Source organism: Tachysurus fulvidraco, chromosome 18 (genome assembly GCF_022655615.1).
Source record: "Tachysurus fulvidraco isolate hzauxx_2018 chromosome 18, HZAU_PFXX_2.0, whole genome shotgun sequence".
NCBI lineage: Eukaryota > Metazoa > Chordata > Actinopteri > Siluriformes > Bagridae > Tachysurus > Tachysurus fulvidraco.
The window spans coordinates 12551668-12576926 of record NC_062535.1 but is presented as its reverse complement, the minus strand read 5'-3'; the positions used below and the strand labels follow the sequence as shown (position 1 = coordinate 12576926).

The window sequence follows — 25259 nt, the reverse complement described above, 5'->3', positions numbered from 1 at the left end:
GGACAAAGGGTCATGTATGACTGCCAGCAGTGTGTTTTTTCTTTTTCTTTTTCTTTTTTTTTTTTACCAGTTACTAGCGAAAATAATGATGCCCTATCATTCTAAAAAAATATATATATATATTTAAATGTATTCTCCAAGGTATGTGTATAAGTGTGTGGGTTTTTTTTTCTCCTTCTCAAACGCCAACACCAGATCGAGTGTTTATTTTGTTTTGCGAGTTTTTAATGAACTCGTGATCTACGTGTCGTCGTAGAAGCAGCCAGGCTTCATTAAACTCTATTGTAATTACGATCAATAAATAAAGAGTAAGGTTGTTGTCATTGGACAGGAATGATCTAATGTAGATGAACAGGAGAACATCTCAGCGTTTGTGTGCGATTGTTTTATTTATAAGGCACATTTAAAAACCATTTGCAGCGGCGAAAGCGCTGATGAAAAGTAAATAACGCAAACGCTATTAAGGCGTCAGAATAAATGATGGCACACGGTAGAGCGAGCCGCACGTATTAGCCGTGTGTGTTGTGTTGTGTTGTGTTGTGTTCGGTGTTTAAATACTAGTTTATATTTGCAGGGATGTTTTTAATGAGTCACATTTCTTTTTGGAAAGATTCTGCGTCAATGCAAGTTGTGCAAATATTCTGCACATATTCGGTTTTATTCCAGTTAGAATGTCAGCAGAAAGAAAATGGATTTAGTCTTGAGGTTTTCTGTGACCAGATGTTTATTTAACATTTTGGAAAGAAGCAGTGGTGTTGTGAGGGTGGGGCTTGGGGACTTAACCCCTTCAAGTACTGTCAAAAGCCCCTGGCCTTTTGAAGGCTGAAAACAGTTTACACCACAAATAAAGATTTCAGAACAAGAAACCCGAAAGTAGAAAGTCCATCATCTCTTCCAACCCTAGCACCACCCATGGGAAGGAGTCTCCATTGTGAGTCTTTTCTAACAGTCTGAAATAAAGCTATAACTTTTTATTAGCTTCAGGATTTTCTGCTTTGTGTTTTTTTCTGCACCACATCACCAACCGATAAACAGCATTCTTCTACTCTCACTGCACACACAACCTGCACACTGTGCCAGCGAGTTAAACTTTCACATAGCTTTGTGTTTGGATCCGCCATAACCATGCTTCTCTGACACGCAACTCACACACACACACACACGCACACACACACACACGCACACAGTTTGATTCCGAGATGTGAAAGTCACACTCCTTTCCAAAAGAATTAGCAAGACGCAAATCGCTCTCGCACGCTTTAAACACCACAGTCTCTCCTCTGCCATGCATGCACAGAGAGAGAGAGAGAGAGATAGAGAGAGAGATAGACAGAGAGGGACAGACATAGACAGAGAGAGAGATAGACAGAGAGAGACAGAGAGATAGACAGAGAGAGAGACAGGGAGAGAGCAAGAGAGAGAGAGATAGACAAAGAGAGAGACAGAGAGATAGAGCAAGAGAGAGAGAGATAGAGAGAGAGATAGACAGAGAGAGAGACATAGAGAGAGAGACAGGGAGAGAGAGACAGAGAGAGATAGACAGAGAGAGACAGAGAGAGAGAGACAGAGAGAGATAGACAGAGAGAGACAGAGAGAGAGAGACAGAGAGAGAGAGAGAGACAGAGAGAGATAGACAGAGAGAGAGAGAGAGAGACAATCTCCCCATTCTACAAATAGGATTACATTAGGTATTAGAATAAATGAAGACAAAAATAAAGCTATTAATATATAAGTTAAATGAATCCATCCATTTAGGGAATTAGTAAAGGGTTACACAAGCTGTCTCACTTTAAGTGTGTGTTATTATGGTCACAGTTGTTTATAGGCAGCTGCTTGTGGTTCAGCGGTTCGAGCTCACACCTTCCAGCCAATCAGAATCGAGTATGCAGACAGACCACGTTCTAAAAAATTATAAAACAGTACATTTTGGTATATTTCTGTAGTATAACATGACTTAGCACCATCAAGGCAGGCCAAATCACTCCATTCACTCCACTTTTTAAATAATTGACTGTGGTATATTATAGATATTATTAGATGTTGTGTATATTAATTCTTTTAATAAAAGATTAACACCTTGTCATGTATACCTTATGTGAGTCATTGAGTTTCTGATGTCCTTAATGATTCTGCTGTGTGTCATTGTTGTTGTTCCTGTTCTATATAATTTACTTATAGATAAATAAGTAAAATAAATCCATTCATTCGTTCGTTTATTCAATTCAGTTCGACTCGTGTAGATCATCTGTGCAGGATATTACAAGTCAGCACAATAGAAATACTGAAATATTTAATACAGAAGAAAATAAGTTATTCATTACATAAACATCACTGAGAACACTGGAGGAGACTTACAGAACGTTTCTTGATGTCTCTCGTAAGCCTAATTTTATATGGATAAAATGAGAATTACAATAATGATAGTTATTTGTGAAAATATAGTGATTTATGAAAAGCTGAGCCCTCGAATAAATCAACATGTCCCCGTGTTCCCCGAAGCCTAAAAAACGCCAAACAATAATGAACAGGGGCACATCAGAGCATGGAGACTTGGTTTGGAGGAGTGTGAGATAGATGGGATGTGAGGAAGGGAAACAGGGAGGGAGGAGAAAACTAATATTATTGGTCTGTTTGAGGCTTGGAGCTGTTTGTGTTCTTTGAGGGTTTTGTAAGTGGATGTGGGTTTAGTGTGAACTTCCTTTGTCCTCTCTCTCTCTCTCTCTCTTTCTCTCTCTCTCTCTCTCTCTCTGTGTGTAAAAAAGTGATTATTTCTTTTAACAGCAGGAGTCTGTTCTCCATTTTTTCTTTACCTCTTTTATTGTGGAATCGAGAGCTTCCTGACAAGAGAAGGAAAAAAAAACGTGTAACCCTATTTCTTCATAACTGAACAAATTGCAAGGCCACTATGTTGTAATAATGAAAAAAAGGACCGTGAGGATGAGTGATTTGCATAATTAATGAATATATATACAGTAGGACTAATGGGGGGGGGGGGGACTGTGTTTGAGAGCAAAGTCTTGCAAAAAGAACATCTTATAATCCTGAATTTTATTTTTTTTTACAACATACACCGCAGGCTATATTACTATCATACAAGTATTTTAACATGAATTTCATTTCAGTCGAATGATTATACAAAAAGATTGTACAAACAATCATGTCTTTTATAATTCATGTCTCATAACAAATTTTCCCCCCTCTCTCTCTCTCTCAGACATCATAGTGCTGATCGCGTCGGTTGCCGTGGTTTCAGCCGGTAGCCAGGGCAACATCTTCGCCGCGTCGGCACTGAGGAGCATGCGCTTCCTGCAGATCTTGCGCATGGTGCGTATGGATCGGCGCGGAGGCACCTGGAAGCTTCTGGGGTCTGTAGTTTATGCACACAGCAAGGTATGCTGGGATACTTTAATTAATACCCAAAGACAGTTTGAAGTGAATTGTACTGAACCTGACATCAGGAGTCTGTATCAGTGTTAATGCTATGATACTTTTTTAGAATTTCGACTTAACTCATTAGGAATAGCAGCACCGTATGTAATTCTTCACAGAAATCAAATGGATCTTATGATTCATATAAAAGTAGACAGTCATTTTTTTAAGTATTTCTGTTTCTACCTAGCCTACTAGGAGCAATGTATGTGTAGAAAAGTTCCACAATACAATAAGTAAATGTTGAAATCAAACCCATTTTTGCCCCAAGTGCTTCTTCATTTGCATCTAAAGTTTGTAGGCGGGAAAAACACACGGCTCACACTGAAACCTGACTCACACTGAAACCTGAGTCCAGACTTGCAACTCACCATAAAATAATTCATTTGTTTATGCCAATCGAAAAAGTCCAGATAATTCGGTGTACTGGTAAAAATGGTTACACCATCATGACCCTGTCCATGATAAACCAGATACTGAAGATGAATGAAACACACTTGTGTTAATAAACGTAGCATCACTTCACCTCCTCTGAAACCTAACGATAACAAGAACACAGTTTCAATGTGTGGGTGGGGGGGTGGTTTAGTGGTTAGCACATTCGCCTCACACCTTCAGGGTTGGGGGTTCGATTCCCGCCTACGCCTTGTGTGTGTGCAGTTTGCGTGTTCTCCCCGTGTCTTGGGGGTTTCCTCTGGGTACTCCGGTTTCCTCCCCCGTTCCAAAGACATGCATGGTAGGTTGATTGGCATCTCTTGAAAATTGTCCGTAGTGTGTGAGTGTGTGTGAGTGAGTGAGAGTGTGTGTATCTGCCCTGCGATGGGTTGGCACTCCGTCCAGGGTGTATCCTGCCTCGATGCCCGATGACACCTGAGATAGGCACAGGCTCCCCGAGACCCGAGACGTTCGGATAAGTGGTAGAAAATGAATGAATGAATGAATGAGTTTCAGTGTGCTGCTCCAACATTTTCCAGCTTTGTGCACTTTTTAGAAACCTTTTCTTCTCATTGTTAAAAACTAGAGTATAGCTAAAAATATAAGCTTGTGATTTTCGTTCCGAGCGGCCCTTAAAGAAAAATTACTCAACGCCTGGTGACCAATCAGATGGAAGAATTCAACAGGGCAATGATATAAATATAGTTAAGTAATGACGGAGCTGACGCACCCACATAGTTAAAGGTAGTCTTAAATAGCAACTTTCTCCATCATTGAATTCAGAAGTATTTATTTTACATGATTATTTCTGAATCACTTTTGAATAGTAATCTATTTTGAACCACCGTGCCATAACAATGTGCTATGACTCCAGTTCTTCTATTATTTATGTATTTAATGAATTATGTATGATGTAGTTTGTCTTTAGCAAGCTAAAATCTGATACTGTACCCAGTTTCTCTCAAACTTAGGTGCATAAATATGAATTCACAACAACTGATTGCAATTTACATGATTTTCTCTTGCAAATGAATAGATTAAACTCAAGGTCAATGAGTTATTTTGTGTTGATTGATGACATAAAATCGAACTTCGGTTCAGTTCCACTACAAAATATAGGAAAAGCTCAAGGGGGTGAAAACTTATACACATCATTTGGAAACAGGTTTTTTTCTTTCTGCTTTCTTTCATCTTGTATACAGATGTGTTAGATTTTCAGAAAATTAATGATAAATAATCATTTTTAAGTCATCAAATCATTTTTAAGCTGGAGCTGCTGATCTACAAAACTGATTTTTTTTATTCAGTGACTTGACATTAAACTTGTAACATGTAATGTGACACTAAGCCTTGCTACAACCGTGTAAAATAAAGAGTTTCTCTTTCTTGCTGTTTTCTAGGAGCTCGTAACTGCCTGGTACATCGGATTTCTGGTGCTGATCTTCGCCTCATTCCTCGTCTACCTTGTAGAGAAGGACTTGAATAAGGAATTTTCTACGTACGCTGATGCGCTCTGGTGGGGCACGGTGAGTTATGCCTGCTTTTATGAGAGCACTTCTAAGTTTACATCTTCGTCCCGGTTCGGTCGAGCAGGTGAGAACATAACGATCGTTCTTAGCTGTGGAGCAGAAACCTGCGCAAGGTGGTCTTGGATTTATTTATCATTCGGAACGAGAAAGTCAATTGAATCAGGAATCAGCTGATTCACACCGGCAAGATGTGAATCAACCTGTGAATCAAATCAGGAATCAACCTGCAAGATGTGAACAACTGAGCAGCAGAGCAGCGGAAATGCCATGTGTTCTGGATATTTGCACGAGTGCTTAGTGCATTTGTGGTTAATATGCCTGCCTTGAACCTCCTGAGCTGGGGGTTTGATTCCCACCACCACACTGTGTTTGACATTGCTTTGCTTCAGGGATTTCCTCCAGGTTCTCCACTTTCCACCCCAAGTACATGATCTGCGTTATAGTCTGTTATCTCGTAATAACACTGTCCGGTGTTTATAACAGTTTATAACCACAACCTCCAGTTGAGGATGAGGTTCCTTTTTGAGTCTGGTTCCTCTCAAAGCTTCTTCCTCTTGCATCTAAGGGAGTTTTTCACTTAGCACAGTCGTCTCAGTCACCTCAGACTTGATCATTGGGGATAAATACAAACACATTTAAATATAAGTCCAAGTCTAATACTAATCTCGACTCTTTGTATAAATATTTGTATAATGTTTACCTCTTTGTACTCTTTGCAATATTTCTTATGTTCTGTAAAGCTGCTTTGAGACAATGTCCATTGTTAAATTGGCTAAACAAATACATTTGAATTGAATTGAATTGAATTTGAAATAAATTGACTAGTATCTCTAAATTCTCCATAGTGTGTGAATGTGTGTATGAGTGTGTGTGAGATTGTGTCCCGTGATATGGTTGGCACCTTGTCCAAAGTGTCTCCTGCCTTGTGCCTTAAGTCCCCTGGAATATGAAAATAAACAAGTACGGCTGTGAGAAATGGATGAAAACATCTCAGAAGTTCATAAACACATATTGTCTGGATTATTAAGAGGATGCAGAAGCAGAGAGGATAAAGCTAGTGAGCAGGAAACTAGGCATGTAGTGTCCAATGTTATCTGGAAAGGGTTTGTGTGGGTTAAAGATGCCCTGCCACATGTATTTCATTACTTTTGTGGTAATGTCTGAAGTTTACCTTGGACTCTGTAGCATTTTTTGTGGAAAAAATGCCTTGGTTACCTTGTTTCAAGCCAATCTAGTGTGGTATAGAAAGTCTGCAGGAAGACTCAGCTCGATTTGCACCAGTTCTCATTAATATTCAATGAGCTATGCTGCTTGGCTCTGATTGGCTAACCGCTAGGATATGAGAGCATGACTATTCATTCACCCATACAATCACCTGGAATTGCAGCAGAATGGCTTCTTCAGGTATATTGACATTCAGCCATCCTTGCTGTATAGGAAACTCACTGAGCAACAAGGTCTCAGGTGGGAGAGCTTGTGAATAGTTATGAGCTCGATCATTTCCAAGTCACTCTGAGCAGCTTTTCTAATTGACCTGATTTCTCCGATTATTTCTTTTCAGTGGCTAGAGCTGACAGGAGAGGTAGCAGTTCATTTTCACAACACAAACACATATGGACCTAACACATATCAAAAAATACAAGTAAAAACGGTTTTGTGTGGAAGGGCACATTTAAGGTTTTCGTTCCAACCAAACAAAAGCCACACCTGAGTCTACTGGAAGCCAAAATGAACTGATTAAACAGTTGATTGGACTGAAAACCTGCACCCACACCAGCACTACTAGCACTACAAGGAGAAAACATAAGGCCCTTAACTGTGTCTGTTCTGATTGTGTTCTACTTTACATTATAGAAATGTTTCTGCCCAATCTACTTTGATGGATAAGAGACTCCTCGTATCTGAATAATCATTTCAGCCCCATTCATTCTGTCTTGTTTGTTAAATGAGGCTCAGGTAACAGATGTTCTTTACTCTGGCTGTGTCTGTGTTCCAAACCAAGTCATCATCATGAAGTAAAATGACTTTTTTTTTTTCTCTTCGTCGCTGTGGCAGCGCATGACCGCCGATGATGGGAGCGAGACTGAAGAGAATCGACAGGTCGCACGTCACAATAAGGGAGAAGATTCTCGATCAATAGGAATCCTTTTTTGTGTTTAGACAGGAAGAAAATCAGAGATTGAGAGGTGGAGAGAGAGAAAGAGGGTCGTGAGGAAAGGTGCGAGAAAGCGACAGGGGTAGATTAGTATTCAAACAAGCAGCAAGGGTCCAATTGTTTAATTATGGCACTAAAAACTTAAGAGTCAGTATTAAGGGAATGAGCTCGCTGATATCTGTCTTCTTATGTTGTATAGATTACTCTGACCACAATAGGCTACGGAGATAAGACTCCCAAGACGTGGACGGGCCGCTTGCTGTCCTCCGGCTTTGCGCTCCTCGGCATCTCCTTCTTCGCTCTGCCTGCGGTGAGAATTAAACCCACGACACGCGGCACTCTGACTCACAATCATGACCCCTATCATCATCTGATATCAGTGTATTTATATCTTGAATCCACCTTGCAGGGGATCCTGGGTTCTGGTTTCGCCCTTAAAGTCCAGGAGCAGCACAGACAGAAGCACTTTGAGAAGAGAAGGAATCCTGCAGCTTGCCTTATCCAGGTAGAAAATCCAGCTCGAATAATAAGGTTTTAAATCATTGAGATCATTTTGAAATGTGCATCGATATCACTTTATACAGGATGGTTGGGACTGTTTTTAGTACTGGAAAGAATCATATATTTAGTAGTAAGCATTTTAGGGGCATTTTTGATTAGTTTTACGATTAGGATTATTATTTATTATCTTTAATTAATCAGTGTTTTGTGTCTATAGAGTGTAACAGACAACCTGAGCACACAGAGAACTATCAGTGAGCGTTGTCAATAAAAATCTGAGATAACGGGTCCGAAATCTCTACTCGTTCGATTCAGTACTTGTTGTTCAGTATATGCGTGTAGTATGAATGCAATCTCTACTGGTATTGTCATGTGACCGTAAACAAAAAGAAGTCTTCAATGGCTATATTTAGTGATTAATAGCTTGTCTAAGGTTATACACATGATAAAATAAGCATGTTAATGCATCGCTCGTAACCTTAGATTAGCTGTCAGTCAATAAATATAGCCATCGATGTCTTCTTTGAAACACCTAGTGTATCTACTTGTAGAAATGTTTCATGCTGAATAAAGTCATAAAAAAATTAATACATTTAAAATTTATATCCAGAACTGAAGTCAGTGACCAAAGGCTTTTATTTCTAAAGGCTGTTTTGAAAAGAATAATCGATGAACACTTTCTCCTGACCTGTTTAGAAACAAGGTCAAGACCATGTATGAACGAAACAGCCGAAAGCCGCGCTGCGTTATTCAAGCTTTATTTTTATCGTATTAAAAAGACTAAAGTAATGACAGAAGCTACACAGCTTTCACAGACTTTCCATAAGAAATGTAACCGTAAATGTACGACGTGTCATTGCAAATGTTTTGTTATGCAGCTCACGTGCCAGCTACGTATATGAAATATCCACTCAGACAAAACAAAAATAAAAAGAAAGTCTTTTCATTTGTCGTCTCAGAATAAAAACAGGGAAAGCATGGATGCACCTTAAAATATTATTATAAATATTATTAAAAGATTATGTAAAATCTGATGTAAAATGATGTAAAGATTTATACTCTCTATTTTTAAATATATTCAAATCTTTTTGTCACATGCACATCCATAAATCATACGAAATTCAGTTTTTTAATGATAATATAATATAATAATCATTTTTGACTGTGTTGCAAAAAATTAGATTGAAAATGGAATACAAAAGTTTAAACATTTAATAAAAATGTATATTTTGCTAAAAAAAATATTAATAATTATTTAAAAAATAATAATAAACAAATAATAACTGATCATTAAGAATGAATAATTTAATTAAAAGACATTTTAAAAAAAAACATTCTATATATTTAGTTGAGGATTTCAGTATTGTGCAGAAAAGTTCAGACAAATCCAAACTCTAGTCCTGATTGTTGACTAGTTTTTGACTAGTAATTGTTTTTCCATAAAGTTTTAAATATTCAGGAATCTGTGTGCAGGTATTTGTGACTAAATGTGCACTAGATTACACTCTGCTCTCTCGTTAATTTACAGCCTTTCCATAAGAAATATAACTGTAAACGTAAGATGTGTCATTGCTTCGTAAATGCTCGTGTGTTATTGATGACTTGTTGTGGTATAAGAGAATTAAAAACTGTATAAATGAGGACAGTGTGATGGAAAGCAGGAGCATGTGAGAGCAAAACCAGCTCATCTCTCCTCATGGTCCTCTATCAGGCAGCGTGGCGTTACTACTCCACCGATGATAGCCGTGTGTACCTCGAGGCCACGTGGCGTCACTATGAATCCACCGTCCCTGTGCTTAGGCATGTATAGATGCCTGCTCTGAAAAAAAAACCCTTAACAATACTTTTTACTAATCAATATTCGTGTTTTTCTTTTTTTTTATCCCCTTCCTTCCCTCACCTTTGGCCTTCTTTCTCTTTTTTCTTTCATTTATTTCCTCATCCTTTCCTCGTTGTTTTCTGTGTATGTGTATGTGTGTGTGTGTGTGTTTTCTGCATGCAGTGTGTGTGGCGTAGCTATGCGGCTGATGAGAACTCGGTTTCCATCGCTACCTGGAAGCCACATTTAAAGGCATTGCATACCTGCAGTCCTACAAAGTAGGTATAAACCACTAGACGTTGCTCGTTCTCCTTAACATTTCATATTTCACCTGCCGCTGTTCCTGTTGATTTCATTTTTCTTTTTATCTCTGAATATGTACAATTTTTTTGTAGGTTTTTGTTTTCTTTTCAACTCTGTCTTGCTGTGTGCCTGCCCTTTTCAATCTAGCACACACAAACACACACACACACACACACACACACACACACACACACACACACACACACACACACACACACACACACACACACACACACATTACCTTTGATTTAAGATGTAGGTACATTGTTATAGATAGATAGATAGATAGATAGATAGATAGATAGATAGATAGATAGATAGATAGATAGATAGATAGATAGATAGATAGATAGATAGATAGATAGATAGATAGACATTACACAGGGTACAATTACATTAAGTGTTAGTCCTTAAGGTGCATAAAATGAATGAAAGAAAAAGTTGCCTTTGTTAATTTTTTTATTTCAGATTAAAAATAGGAAAAGCGGGAATACACAATGAAATAGGAATTCAAATTATTTATTTATTTATTCATTCATTAAATTTTTTCAATCCTTTTTTTTTTTCACATTTTTTCAGATTGTCACATCCATAAATTGTACATTTAGTTGAAATGCTTTTTGACTGTCCGTGTCATAAAATGTAGATTAAAAAAAAGAAAGAAAAGGGGGGAAATAAATAAACAATGAATAATTGATCATTATCAATAATTGATCATCAATAATTGAGCCACAGAAATACAGCAGATTGATTATTATTTATTAACTTTTTTACACACAATATTGTTGTAGTCATTGTAAACCTCACACTCCTGTGCTTCGTATGTTTGCTTGCTCTACCTTGGCATCTTTGAATGCATGCATGTCTGCTATAATGAATGGCTTTTCTCTCCTTCGACTCTAATGCACCTTCATGCACACCTCAATTCATTCAGCTGTTCATCCTTAAACTTCTTATTTAGTTCAATGTCCTATCAATACAGTACATGACTGTGGCATCTGGTACTCATGTGATCTTCTTCCTTCTCATATCACTCTTCCACTCAAACTAAAGGAAGGATCAAGCAGAGACTTCGACAAAGTTAGTATCATTTTTTTTCTGTCTTCAAATTTAATCCATCTGCACTAGACTATATAAAAGAAAACGAGTCCGGGACATCTTAAAGGAGCAGTTTGTAATTTGTAATTCTAGAGTCTTCTCATGCTTATAAATTGAATTGTAGTTAATCAGGCTGCGTCTCAATCCTCTCCCTAGCTCACTAGTCAGGGTGCCTATCAAGGAGTCGGCCGATTTAACGACTATTTGTCTGGCAAAATGTTGCACTGGAGCTTTCTCTACCTAAAAAATATATGATATATCCCAAAAACCAGGGAGCAGCGATGCTCAATATGTTTTAACTGCCAGGAACAATGTCAAATTTTCTGATATTTCTCAGCTGGAAAAAGTGCACTTTATCCCCTATTTATCCCCTAGCTAGACTATGATCCTGCTTAAAACACATCTGTATCACAGTGTGTCAGAGTTCTTACCAGTGCCTGAACTTGTGTACACAATATACTGATTTATGACCTACTGTAGTGAACTAGATACAGTAGTTGATTGAGACTCAGCCCCAGAGTGATCCCAACCCTTCTCCTGGTACTTTAAGAACTCCTTTATACATAACAAACTGCACCTTTAAGCTGTTCACTGACGTAAATCGAAGCCTGAAATGATGAAACTTATCAGAAATGTTCCACAGAAATCTTGTGAATGACAGATTTTCTGACGTATCTTTAAGAAAAACGTGATTATTATAATTGAAACACACCAGGTCTGCAGAGCTCTAATTATGTTGCCTAGATGCAAATGTGTTGTAAATGCTAAGTGTGTGTGTGTGTGTGTGTGTGTGTGTGTGTGTGTGTGTGTGTGTGTGTGTGTGTGTGTGTGTGTGCGTGCGTGTGCGTGTGCGTTTGTGTGTGTGTGTGTCCGTCCGTCCATGATTGTAAACTAATTGCAAGGCCTTAGTGTTGTGTTTGTCACATATGTGTGAAATGTGCTCCATCGGAGACATTGTTTTGAGTTAAAGAGAGAAAATACGGGCTCGAGGATGACACTAACGCTACCACACTACGGTTATTAGGCTAATGTATGCCGCTGTCGAACAGCTAAAATTGACATCCTACAGGCAGCTGCATGATTTTCCATTCTAATTAGCTCATGATTTCTAAGAATCACAGAGAGAATAATGGCCTTTGGCCAAATGGGGAAAAAAATCATAATAGCCAAGCCAAGGCAAATAATATCATTTATCATATATCAGAGGTTCAGAGCTGTGAATAAACCTGATCATTTTTTTATCCCCATCTGGCCTTTGTGTGAAATGCCATATCAAAGATGTAAACGAGGTGCAGGATCGAGGGTCCTTCATCAGAGTAATCTGGTTTTTAAAAGTGTTTATTGCTCCTAATGAGGCCAAGGACTATAGCCTGTTGACTCACTGGTCATCAGAAATGTACCCATGTGTTGTTGGAGTGGCAATAGCATAGCTTTACTGACTAGCACATGGGTTACAAAATAAAATCAGTCACCCGCTGAGGGACAGCAATTGAAGTAACTTGACATTTTGCCTGTATCTCTTCCTTGATCCTAGTAAGGGTTTTAGGGATAAGAGTGGACTTCGAAGGAAACTCAGTTTGAGGAGGTATATGTGCCATGCATCATGCTCTGCTAACTTCTGGAATGCTAAACTGATTCTAAAGTGCATGGACAACTGGGAAAACATGGGATATAGATTTTGTTTTTTAGATCCCATTAGAAAGGAGGTGGCATCTGTGTGCTGTGCGTTTATCTCCACAGTCTAGTACTAGAATGTGCAGTGGTGGCTTGTCCATAGGAGCAGGTGGGATTGAGACATACGCTTTTCAAATATGTGCCCCATATAGTCTGGATAGTTGGCTTCCTTCTTGACACGCGTGTCCTGGAAAGACTGTAGAATCCAACCAATCACGACTCTGAAACTCTTGGTGTTTTTCCAATTTTGTGTGCTACATGCATCAGAAATTCAGCTAAAGTTTAGTGAACATGACGTCTGATGCTGAGGTTAGCAATTATCTAGCTAGCTAAGTAGTTAATTTGGCTTTGAAGTGATCATCTAGAGAAATTGTATTGTTTTTTTTTGGCTTTTGTTGTTGCTGGCTTTTAGGCCTTTTTATGTGCAAGCCTCTCAATTAATTCTGAAGCTTTGTCACTGTTTCTGAGCCTAATGAGACTACATCACTGTTTAATGCCTAATGTCTTTTCCCACCAAAGTCTATGGCCACGAGCTGCTGCTTTTAACAGATTTAGTTGAAAGAACTTTGCTTGCAAATGAAAAATTACCTTTTGCTCTCAGACAATGCATGCTAATGCTCCCAGTCATAATAATCTCTTATACATGCTAGTGTTATGTAATATAGTGGATTTTTTTTTTACCAATCTGGCTTGTGTGGTTGTAATGAGTGCTATTACTATTATTTACTAGTTACTTCCTGTTATTGCTATGCCTGGTGTCATCGTTATTTTGTCCTTGTTCCATAACCTTTTTGAAGATTTTGTAGGATTTTTCAAACAGGAAGATTTGTATCAACTTTATAGAAATTAATTTTTTAAGAATTTAACCTGAATGTAACTTTAAAATGAATCCTAATTTCTCATGAGTTGAGTAATGCAAAGACGTGTGGTTTAACACTCTAACCTCAGCTATGGTTGGAGCAGAGTAGACGGCTAACCAGAAAAACACTAACATTTACAAGTTGCTGCACATGCTAGAGGACAAACACTTGTCTCATACAGTGAAACATATATGTATATGTATAGAAACATCGAGTCTTTATTTTTTAGATTAGATCTTGAGCAAGAACATGCAAATGTTTAAGCCTTTCAGTCAGAATCTTTTATTAATTTAATATTATATATTATAATAATATTAATATTATTTATAAAGGAAAATGGTGTCTAAAAATGAATACAATATCAGTGAAGGAGTTTGCGTGCAGCTTGAAAGCAACATGAAGTCCCACAGTGTACAATGATGATGTTACAGCATCTTAAAGTCAGCATCTTGAATGCGCTGTTAACTTCTTGTTCTTAACATGTCTTTTTATTTCATCTCTCAGTCAGAAGCTGAGCTTTAAAGACCGCGTAAGGATGGCAAGTCCTCGTGGTCAGAGCATTAAGAGCAGACAGACATCCATCACAGACCGGCGTTCTCCAGGCTCTGAGATTAACGCAGATAGCTCCAGTCCAGTTAAAGTGCAAAAGAGCTGGAGCTTCAACGACCGCACTCGCTTCAGACCCTCTCTCCGTCTCAAGAGCCAATCTCGCTCTACCACAGACGGTGAGAAAATAAAAAGTAAAAAATCCTGTTGTGAAAGAATGAACTGAACATTGTATTTTTTCAGAAAACTGACAATCAACTCAGAAGCTTTGTTGCTTATTACAACTAGAACAGGAAAAAACAGTTAATTGATTAGTTACTGTTTTTTAAGTGTTTACTACACTTATGGTATGTAATTGTTGATATTGTCAGCTTATAAAGGTGTTAATATCAACAATTACATACCATAAATGTAGTAAACACGTTAACAGTTAACTTTTGCTGTGTTCTAAACAGAATCCACAAAAATGTACAAAAATAATAAACTAATGCACAGCAGGGGCAACTGCACTCCATGAGCATTGTGCCTCATCACACCCCGTCACATGCCTTATTTTCCCTTATTTATTTAACACCTTAATCCATAAGTCAACATGACTGTAGTATAAAACTATTGCAAACATGATTATGGTCACGGTTATTCTAACACTGATAAAATCTAAGCTTAAATATCAACACTGAAGCACCGTCTTAACACCTAACACAAATGATGGCTAATATTTTCTTGAGCGGTGTGTCTTTAAGGAGCAGATGGTCCTCAGTTGTCTGCTGAAATTGGGTTTTAGTTCTCACAGTCCACCTCCTTCTCCCTTCCCTGTTATCCCTTCCTCTATGGGCTGACGCTGCAGATCCTGTATCTTCTCTTTGGCTGTGCGAATACACTGGTTTTGTCCAACATCCAAAGCCAGAACACACACACACACACATGTGCGCGCACACAGACTCACACACATGTATTCTAGGCTGCAATCTCTTCCAGTGTTTTTAAAAGCATCAAACTTCTACATCTGCTGAAATACAATCTGAAGGTCAGCAACCCTGTCAACGGCGAGAGCGACTCAAGGCTGCGATGAGCATGCAGCATCTGTGTGTGTGTGTTGTTTTTCTACTGTCCAACCCTAATTTCATTTGTAGATCAGGATTGTTTTACAGTAGAATTGGTACAATCTATGAAAACATAAGCACATAAAAATAACTGAAGGTGCACTCCATTAATACAGTACACTCACTCACACACTCCTTGCTCTCTTCTCCTTTTCTTTTGTCTGGCAGTATATACTTGAATCCTCAAGTACTGCACAGCCTGAAGATTTTTTTTTGTTCCTTGTTAAAGTACTAAATCTCATTTTTCCTGCATAGTCCAGTGTCTCTCATTGGTGGTTGGTTTAGTTTCAATGTATTTCATAGGATTCACTTTCCACTTTAGGGCTTGTTTGTTATTAACGGTTTTCTAGTCTAATAGACTACCTACTTTTTCTTCTCCATTTAAATTAAAACATTAGAGAGAGCTCACTGACACTGATGACTGAGTAGAACATTAACTTACTTGATAGCAGGAGCAAGCTGACGTGTGTGTGTGTGTGTGTGTGTGTGTGTGTGTGTGTGTATCTGTGTCCAAGCAGGTGAGGCTAATATAGTACCGGAGGAGAGCGTCGATGAGAAAGGCTGTCACTGTGAGTTCTCTGCTGAAGACTTGTTACCAGCAGTGAAGAGCGTGATCCGAGCAGTCCGGTAATCCTCAGCACACCATCACGCTGTCACACTCTCACACCATGTTCACTTGAATCACAAGTACAAAGTGAGCATCGAGCTGAGCACTGGTGGGTTACGGACACAAATACCCAATAGTGGGGCATCTAGGATTTAAACTCAACTGTCTGGTCACTAGCTCTTACTCCTACAGTATCTACTGACTTACCTTCACTCATACCCTCGCGTTCACACTACACTAGTCCTGGAAAGTAGGGATTACAGTACAGTTACAAATATACTTGCAAACTTCAACACTAGCATACTAGAAATATACACAATCATAATGGTGCAATTACTTGAGCCATATAATATTAGCCAACACGCCTACTAGCATACCATTATATTGCATGCTATTGTATTAGCATACTGTACTTGCAAACGTGTACTGGTATGCTTAAACACTAGCATACTAGCAAGCATGAATGCTAGTTATACTAGCCATACTGCATACAGGCATACTTTCATCTTGGCCTACTAGCATACCTAAATACTTTCATACCAGAAAATATGCATACTCAACCCTACTAACATATTTTAAAAAATTAGCATTCAAAAATATGCAAACCTGAGAACTATCATACTAGCCAACATGAATATTAGCTATAACACATACATGTTTACTAGCAAATGTGAATACTATCATAGTAGCAAACAAGTACTAGTATACTCTAACTCTAGCATGCTAACAAGCATGGAACCATGTATTCGTAATTGTTAGCATTGTAGCCAACATGATTAGTCCTGTTGAACCAGCACTGTACTAGACATACTAGCATATTTGAACACCATCATACTTACAAAATACGTATACTCTACCTTGAAGGCACAATTAAACTGCAGCATGTTAGAAATCATGAATACTTGCATACTTGAATCATAGTAGCCAGCACATACTAGTGTGCTTGCATAATTCATTGGGCGTACTGTAAGTAAGTAATCTCGTTTTCTTAAGCACTAGCATACTAGCAAAATTAATACTAGCCATATTAAATCAACATCTTGTTAGCATGCATGCATACTAGCATACTTGAACACTTTCATCTTGGCCTTCCTTTGTGCTTAAATGCTAGCATGCATGCATACTGAGCACATGCATATTGGCTTACTTGCATACTTGAATAGTATTTAACATATACATACGTTACACATTATTGCCCACAGCATAGCAGCCAATATGCCTATTTGCACATGTAAGTAATTTTAACTAAACTTGGTGAACAGCTTTGGTAAAACAGCAGTTGTTTAGTTACTTAAAAGCTTAGGGAAACATGAGCAGTTAAACATACAAAAATCAAATCAGAAAACTCAACACTTACCCGAGAAGTCTGGGTCAATAAGTGTATGCACAGGATGTATTGTCCTTCTGTGCAAGTCCTTACTCATGGTCAAGCCCCAAAGTGCAAAAAAGAGCAACTGCCAGACATGATGAAAGTCAAACCATAAACGCTAATCCCAGTCTTCTCCTGGATCTTAATGGGCAGTTAATCTAAAAGCAACTCCAAATGAGATTACAACTAACATTCTGGGATCAATTCTTAAAACACATATAACATACAGTATAGAAAATTCCTAACATGCCTTCCTGTGCTACTTCCTGGCAGTGGGCTGTTCTGTTTCAGGGTGCCCCACAGTCATAATAAATGCCCTTTTACCCTCGCTCTTTTACATCAATTAGGGCCATTGAATTAGAAATATTTCACCTCCCTTCACATTTGTTAAATAACATATCGTATATTTATCTTAGCCATAATCTTAGTGCTGTCACCTACTATTAATCTTGTATTGTGCACTAGAAGTCTTGATTATTTACACACATGTATTAGCATACATCTGTACTCCCATACTAAGGTATGCTATGGTATACTTAGGTGTACTACCGTCTTCACATGCCTGTACACTTCTTAACTTCATATATAACTATGCTTCAGGGTCATGCTATAGGTCTACAGTTATGACACACATTTTGTCAGCTCTGCTCTACGGTTGAGAACAAAAGGCCAGGTCTCATAAAATGAATATGAAAATGCAATTCAGGAAATGTGAGAGCATGCTTTAGCGTTTCGCTCTGTTATCTTGACTTCAGCACTCTGCCAGAAGTTATTTTGTATATCTCCTTTAATTAACATGTGGGAGTCAGCACAGTGTTGTGATCATACTGCAGTAAGTATTGTGTGCTAATGTGTTTTGGAGCCTTGAACTGTGACTTTGTAAGATGTTGTGTGTGTGTGTGTGTGTGTGTGTGTGTGTGTGTGTGTGTGTGTGTGTGTGTGTGTGTGTGTGTGTGTGTGTGTGTGTGTGTGTGTGTGTGTGTGTGTGTGTGTGTGTGTGTGTGTGTGCATTTAAACAGCAGCCAAAACGTTGGTCATTACTGTCCCCTAGTGGTTTGAATTTCAAAGTGTAATAACGATGGTCTGTTTTTTTTCAGAAAAAAAAATGAACTCTATTTTCACCGTTTTTTTCACCGGGCTGTTTTTTTTATGTTGTTGTTGTTGTTGTTGTTGTTTATTTTAGTTCCTTTATTGCATTTATTTTTAAATCTTCTTTTCTTCTTTTTGTTATAACAACAGGCGTATATTTATTTTGCTTTTGTTGTGTGTGTGTATATATATATGCTTTTTTGTATGTGTGTGTGTGTGTGTGTGTATATATATATATATATATATATATATAGCTTGCACATTTTCATACGCTGCTTGTAAATATTCTTAATGTTACAAAATATTTAAGTTCAATGTTCATATTTACATGCAGGATCATGAATTTCCTTGTGGCAAAGAAGAAGTTTAAGGAGACACTGCGTCCATATGACGTCAAGGACGTGATCGAGCAATATTCAGCAGGACACCTGGACATGCTGTGTCGAATTAAAAGTTTACAGACGAGGTTAGTCACACTTTAGCAGTCAAATGCAGTGTGTTTTCAACACATATGAAAGTTTTGTCTGTTTTTACAGAATCACACTGACACTTTATACATACTAACATACTGAAAGATAACATTGCAATGAACATTCATAATAAATATGCATACTAGCATACTTAAATTCTAACATAATGAATATGCATACTAGCATACTTAATCAATAACATAATGAACATACATACTTAATCAATAACATAATGAACATACATACTTAATCAATAACATAATGAACATGCATACTTAATCAATAACATAATGAACATGCATACTTAATTAATAACATAATGAACATGCATACTAACATACTTAATCATTAACATAATGATTTTGCATACTAGCATACTTAAACACTAACAATCAAAATGCATACTAGCATACTTACTCAATAACATAATGAACATATATAATAACATACTTAATCACTAACATAATGAACATGCATACTAGCATACTTAATAACATAATGAACGTGCATACAAACATACTTAATCACTAACATAATGAACATGCATACTAGCATACTTAATCAATAACATAATGAACATGCATACTTAATCAGTAACATAATGAACATGCATACTAGCATACTTAATAACATAATGAACGTGCATACAAACATACTTAATCAGTAACATAATGAACATGCATACTAGCATACTTAATAACATAATGAACGTGCATACAAACATACTTAATCACTAACATAATGAACATGCATACTAGCATACTTAATCAATAACATAATGAACATGCATACTTAATCACTAACATAATGAACATGCATACTAGCATACTTAATCAATAACATAATGAACATGCATACTTAATCAATAACATAATGAACATGTATACTTAATCAATAACATAATGAATATGCATACTTAATCAATAACATAATGAACATGCATACTTAATCAATAACATAATGAACATGCATACTTAATCAATAACATAATGAATATGCATACTAGCATACTCTAGCATATTTACAAACTAACATACTTACATATGTACAGTACAAGTCTACATAAAGAGTTTTATCCCACACTTTCTACATGCATTGTCTTGTACTGTATAAAAAGGTTTATCATGGGTGATCTAGAACGATATTTCAGCATGTCACTGTGTGTCTTAGGGTTGATCAGATCCTGGGGAAGGGGCAGATCCCTGTAGATAAGAAGCTGAGGGAGAAGATGCTGTCTGATGGTGATCTGCTTGAGGATGTCAGCATGTTGGGAAGGGTGTGTAAAGTCGAGAGACAGGTAAATGTCTACTGACATTATCAAACATTGTATTACAAGCCTACCAAAACTGTATTTGATTAATTTTATTGTTGTTTATTAATTCATTTTACTGTTCTAAACAAGCCCAAATCACACACACACAGATATATACATGTATAGTAATTTGTGTAATTTGACAATTTCTTAAAATGTTTATTTATTTCAATAATTTCATTATTTTAATTTTAAGAAATCTTCAAATTAGAATTCAAATATATATATATATATATTTATAATTATTATTAAATATATTTTTTACTAAAAAACATACTTAGACATACATAGTCAGGTAGATTTACTGGGGTGATTGACTTCAACAACATGTATTTGCTTAAGTGTTTGACTGTCTCCTCTCTAGGTCCAGTCTATTGAATCAAAGTTGGACTCGTTGCTAGACGTCTACCGGCAGGTTCTGCAGAAAGGCACATCCTCAGCTCTCAGTCTGTCCTCTCTGCCCCTGTTCGAGCTGGCCCAATCGACAGACTACCCAAGTCCAGTCTTTACCAAGGATCTCTCGTCTCCCTCACAATTTAGCCAAGTGAGTAGCTCCAACTTCCCTCGGGGCTTCCATCTCATCCTGGCTCCCAACGAGTTCAACTTCAACTTGAACAACTCATCAGGGACTTCCTCCGTAGACGACAAGCTCAGTTCTGCTTCACTGTTCAGCCCACTTCAGCCTCTTGCTACACCCACTGCAGATTGCCCACCTGTTTTCACGCCAAACAGTATACACTCTGGAGGGGTGCATTTTCCCAAACTGGCAAGCCCTCCTCCACCCCCTCCATCGTCTGCCCGGTTTCAGCTGCCCCTGTTGCTGCCTCAGTCAGGCAGAGTGAACAATGGATCAACCCAATCTCAGTCCAGTCCTTCTGATCGCTTCCCACCCTCATATTCAAACAGATCCCAGCAGGACATGGCACCCAGCAGCAAAGAGGATGCTTCTTGGAGAAGACATATGAGCCCAGACATGGGAATGGACATGGATCCTCTGGTGGAGCTCTCAACCTCCTCAGTGCCAGATAGAGGAGACCAGTCAGTTTCCACAGGAAAGTCCTTCTCTGTCCAGGACCTTATTCCAGAGGTTGATGGGCATCACAGCCTGTCAGCCAGCAGCAGCCAGGACTCAGAGAGTGAGGTGGGAGGAAGTGGATGGGCTGAGGCAGAGCTCTTCATAGCAGATGGAGACCTGGAGAACTCTGGGCAGACTCGGTCCCCAAGCTTTGGCTTCCTGGCCCAACCTGCGGCAAATTCCAATTTCTCCTCTGAACTTTTGAGGACAGGGACAGCAACGAGGGACAGCCTCAGCATGGCATCCAAATTGGGTGGTGCAAAGCCTTTCATTATGCCACATGTCCGGCTAAAACAATAAGCCACAGACGTGATGAATTCTTATTAGGCTTCTTGAAGAACATGAAAACTTTGTCTAATTTTTGAATATTTTATTTTAGAAGCCAGAAATGGGAGGTCAGAAAGGCAAGAATGGAGTTTGGGGTATTTTTATTTTTAAAATTTGTTTAATTTTTTGATTTAATTTTATATATTGTTAAGTACTGATTTATTTAGAAAAAAGTTTCATACAGTGAACTTACATGAGGATTTTTGATTGCATGGAGTGTGCTTTATTAAGCACTGAGTTTTCTGGTTAGCCTAAGGAGGGAAATCCACAATATAATGAAAAGGCGCTTTCCTGTGTTGTGTTCCTTTGCTTAGATTATAGCAGAGTGAAATTTACATTTTTTCTTAATTTCCTTTTGGGTCATATTCCATTTCTTATGTCCCAAGAAAAAAACCATGCATGTGGAGACAGGTAAGACTGGAAATGTATTTTATATGTGAATGTATTATCGATTGGCTCTTTCATGTGCACGGGTAATATCAAGGTTTAGTTGTGTTCTCAAATCAGTCTTTTCACTCACTCGGTCTCAGACTGGGTATTTTGGTCCACACCTAAGTGCGATTGCTGTGTTCACACTTGACTAAAACATCCACAGAAATAAAAGTTCCCTGACAAGCTTAAAAGGAAATATCAGAAAACAGAAAGCGATGTTAAACTGGAAAGTTGTCTTGACAATGCCATTTGAAAGACACGAGAAAAAGTCACTGAAGGCCAAAGGGAGTGTTGAGAGTAGGGGTAGCTTCAGTGGAAGTGCCAAGGAGCCATCAGGGTTATGAAACTATTTGCTATAAAGAGTCAAGTTTTATAATAACTCATCATTGGTTGCTGGATTCTGGGAATTTTCAGGATGTTTATGTGTGAATAAAACCAATAAAGTTCACTAATAGATCTGTGACAACCCTTCAGTCAGCAGAAGGAAGTGGGACTCATCACTGGATTCTGATTTTGGATACAGTGGAAAGCCAGTGGAGGTTTTTCTGGGAGGGGTTTTATAATAAAATTTCACAAAGACGACAAACGGGCCAAGCTTTGACCAAATCCAAATAGTTAAAACATCTCACGAAGCCAAATATATATATATATATATATATATATATATATATATATATATATATATATATATATATATATATATATATATAAATAAAGCCTAGGGTCAATGGAAAACGATAACATGATAAATTCTAGTGAGGTAGAATGAAGGCACTGTTGGCTCTTCATGCCATTTATGTTTTCATGTTGCTGTTGTTTTTTAACTAACGCAGTCCTGGATGTATTGCATGAGAACGCAGGGTAAGCAGAGGGACTATAATAAACTCCGAATCAAATGAGCTTTCTAAGTGCTGTTGATTTAAGGAATGCAACGTCTTTCAATGCAGTGTGCATTAATCCATGTTAAACAAACAATACTGTTGTGTGCCTCAGTAGTATTTATTCATATTTATTACTATTTATTGTCTTATTACTTACATGGCAATTTTTTTTAGATTTGAGCCTCACACACACACACACACACACACACACACACACACACACACACACACACACAAACCATCATTCTAATGACTTGGTTCCCCCACTTTGCCTCTAAGAAATCCTACAACCTTGATTATGAAAAGCCCATGGATATAAAATAAAATTATAAACCTTAGAGTAATGCTGTGGAAAAAAAACTATAACAAATTCCACATTATTTGTTCTATTCTAATGGGAACAAACAGTGTTACATATTCTATAACATATAGTATTCTATATTGGTAGATACTATCTGGTTTTGTCAAGCCAACTTTTTTCTTTAAAAAATATAAATGGTCTTTACATCTTTTTAATGTTACATTACTTTGCCAAATCTATTTTTCTTTAGATATAATAAGTGCCAGACATATCAAAGGGTACATTTGCTGTTAAAAACTGTACAGTTTTGAATAAAAAAAGATGAATTAAATATTGAGCAAAGCATACAATTCAAGATTCTACAGGTTCACTGTCTTCTGTTTTGTTCTCAGTTGTACAGCTGTAAAGAAAAACAAAAAACAAGGGCATTATGCATGTTCACCATAGTTTTCTAATGCTAAGCTTGCTAATGCTACCAGCAGATTTGCAGCATATTCATGCTAACTACATTCATTTGTTACTATCCTTTATAATGCTATTGTGTTTTCTAAGAGCTTCTAATTATTACTTATATTAATGTTTGGAGAATTGTTGATAAAAAATACTTAGCGGTTCTGACTTCCTGAGGTGGATATTTACATCATTAGCAATGACACCATTTTGGGAACAACTCAAATCAACAATGTAGTTACTGTAGCTGTATCTCCTACTGATAAATAGTTTAAAACTGAGTACAGATTTAAATACACCTCAAAGTCACTACCCTTTAGTGATCCACATTATAATAGGGTAATAGGGATTGGGTTATAGTTCTATATGTAAATTCATGAACACTTGAAGTGAAGTATTTTTCCTGACATAGATTAGCCAAATATCTAGATTACTAGATATTTATTTTGTGTAATGTTGTTCATCTGTTAAAATGTTCTGCTAGTACGTTTTTCAGTGTAATTTTGAACTGCAGGCTGAAAAGTTTGAACTGTCAGTCATCAAGGGTCATGAAATGATGTTTCAATCATGCAGCTGTTAGTGGTTAGCATGATAGCTTGCAAGTTAGCAGGAGGAGTTAGGGTACTTTCACACCTATAGTTCGGTTCATTTGGTCCGGACCAAAAGCAAAAAATGATATATTGTAGCTTTTTAGCAGTTTTGGTTCCTTTTCACACCACACTGATCGTTCTGTTCCGCACCAGTTGAAACGAACCAAAATGCAGTCACGTGATAACATGCTGCTTCTCGATTGGTCAGAATAAACGTGCGGGAAATTTCAATGAAACTCCAGGAGGAAAACAAAAAGAGGAAAATACAGACATCTTTGTATACAGCATTCTATGCAAAGTCTTAATTTTCAGAATGAAGCGCGGATGCGGCTTGAAAATATAATTTTAATGCACTGCAAACGGCGAAGATGCATCGCAAGACACTTCAGGAGGCGGCAAGCATTACTTTTGCGAAACTGTGACATGCTCATCTTCCGAAAATATTGCCAACGACCCACTACGGCAGCTGGTTTAGTCCAAAATGCGCAATACTTTTTGCAGTTAGGTCTATTCGAACTCGGATCGTGTTGTAACCACAAACGAACCGTACCAGAGTTCGTTTGAAAGCGTACCGAGACCACCTCTTCAAGGAGGTCTCGGTACGCTTGTTTGGTCCGCTTTTGGTGCGCACCAGAGTTTGATTGCTGCATTCTCACCTGCACCAAATGAGCAATCGAACTCTGGTATGACTCAACTGAACTAAACAAGGCAGGTGCGAAAGCACCCTTAAAGAAGAGAGTAAGTGTAGGTAAGTATATACAAAATTCTGTCAAGTATCATGAATTTAAAAAAAAAATCTGTATGTTTGCTACTCAAGAGCATATTTTATCTTCCTAGCAAAGGTCATGCTAGTCATTTCGAATGAAGTAGTTAATATGCTAATACCCCATGTGTTTATAACTAT

At 37.7% G+C, this 25259-nt stretch overlaps 1 protein-coding gene across 4 annotated transcripts in view; it reads left to right on the top strand.

Moving 5' to 3' along the window:
* Positions 1–22589, top strand: part of kcnq5b (potassium voltage-gated channel, KQT-like subfamily, member 5b) — a 92911-nt gene extending 70322 nt beyond the window's left edge. The window contains exons 4-15 of one of the 4 annotated variants that reach the window (XM_047803118.1): positions 3215–3390; positions 5265–5390; positions 7748–7858; positions 7958–8053; positions 9761–9849; positions 11225–11251; positions 12804–12854; positions 14308–14528; positions 15971–16079; positions 18852–18983; positions 20158–20284; positions 20664–22589. In XM_047803118.1, coding sequence (XP_047659074.1) covers positions 3215–3390; positions 5265–5390; positions 7748–7858; positions 7958–8053; positions 9761–9849; positions 11225–11251; positions 12804–12854; positions 14308–14528; positions 15971–16079; positions 18852–18983; positions 20158–20284; positions 20664–21674 — 2276 coding nt within the window. In that variant the 3' untranslated portion in view covers positions 21675–22589. Of the gene's footprint in view, positions 1–3214; positions 3391–5264; positions 5391–7747; positions 7859–7957; positions 8054–9760; positions 9850–10051; positions 10147–11224; positions 11252–12803; positions 12855–14307; positions 14529–15970; positions 16080–18851; positions 18984–20157; positions 20285–20663 lie in introns of all 4 variants that reach the window. The other 3 variants (XM_047803117.1, XM_047803119.1, XM_027179258.2) reach the window with 3 other exon arrangements.
* Positions 22590–25259: the final 2670 nt, after the last annotated feature.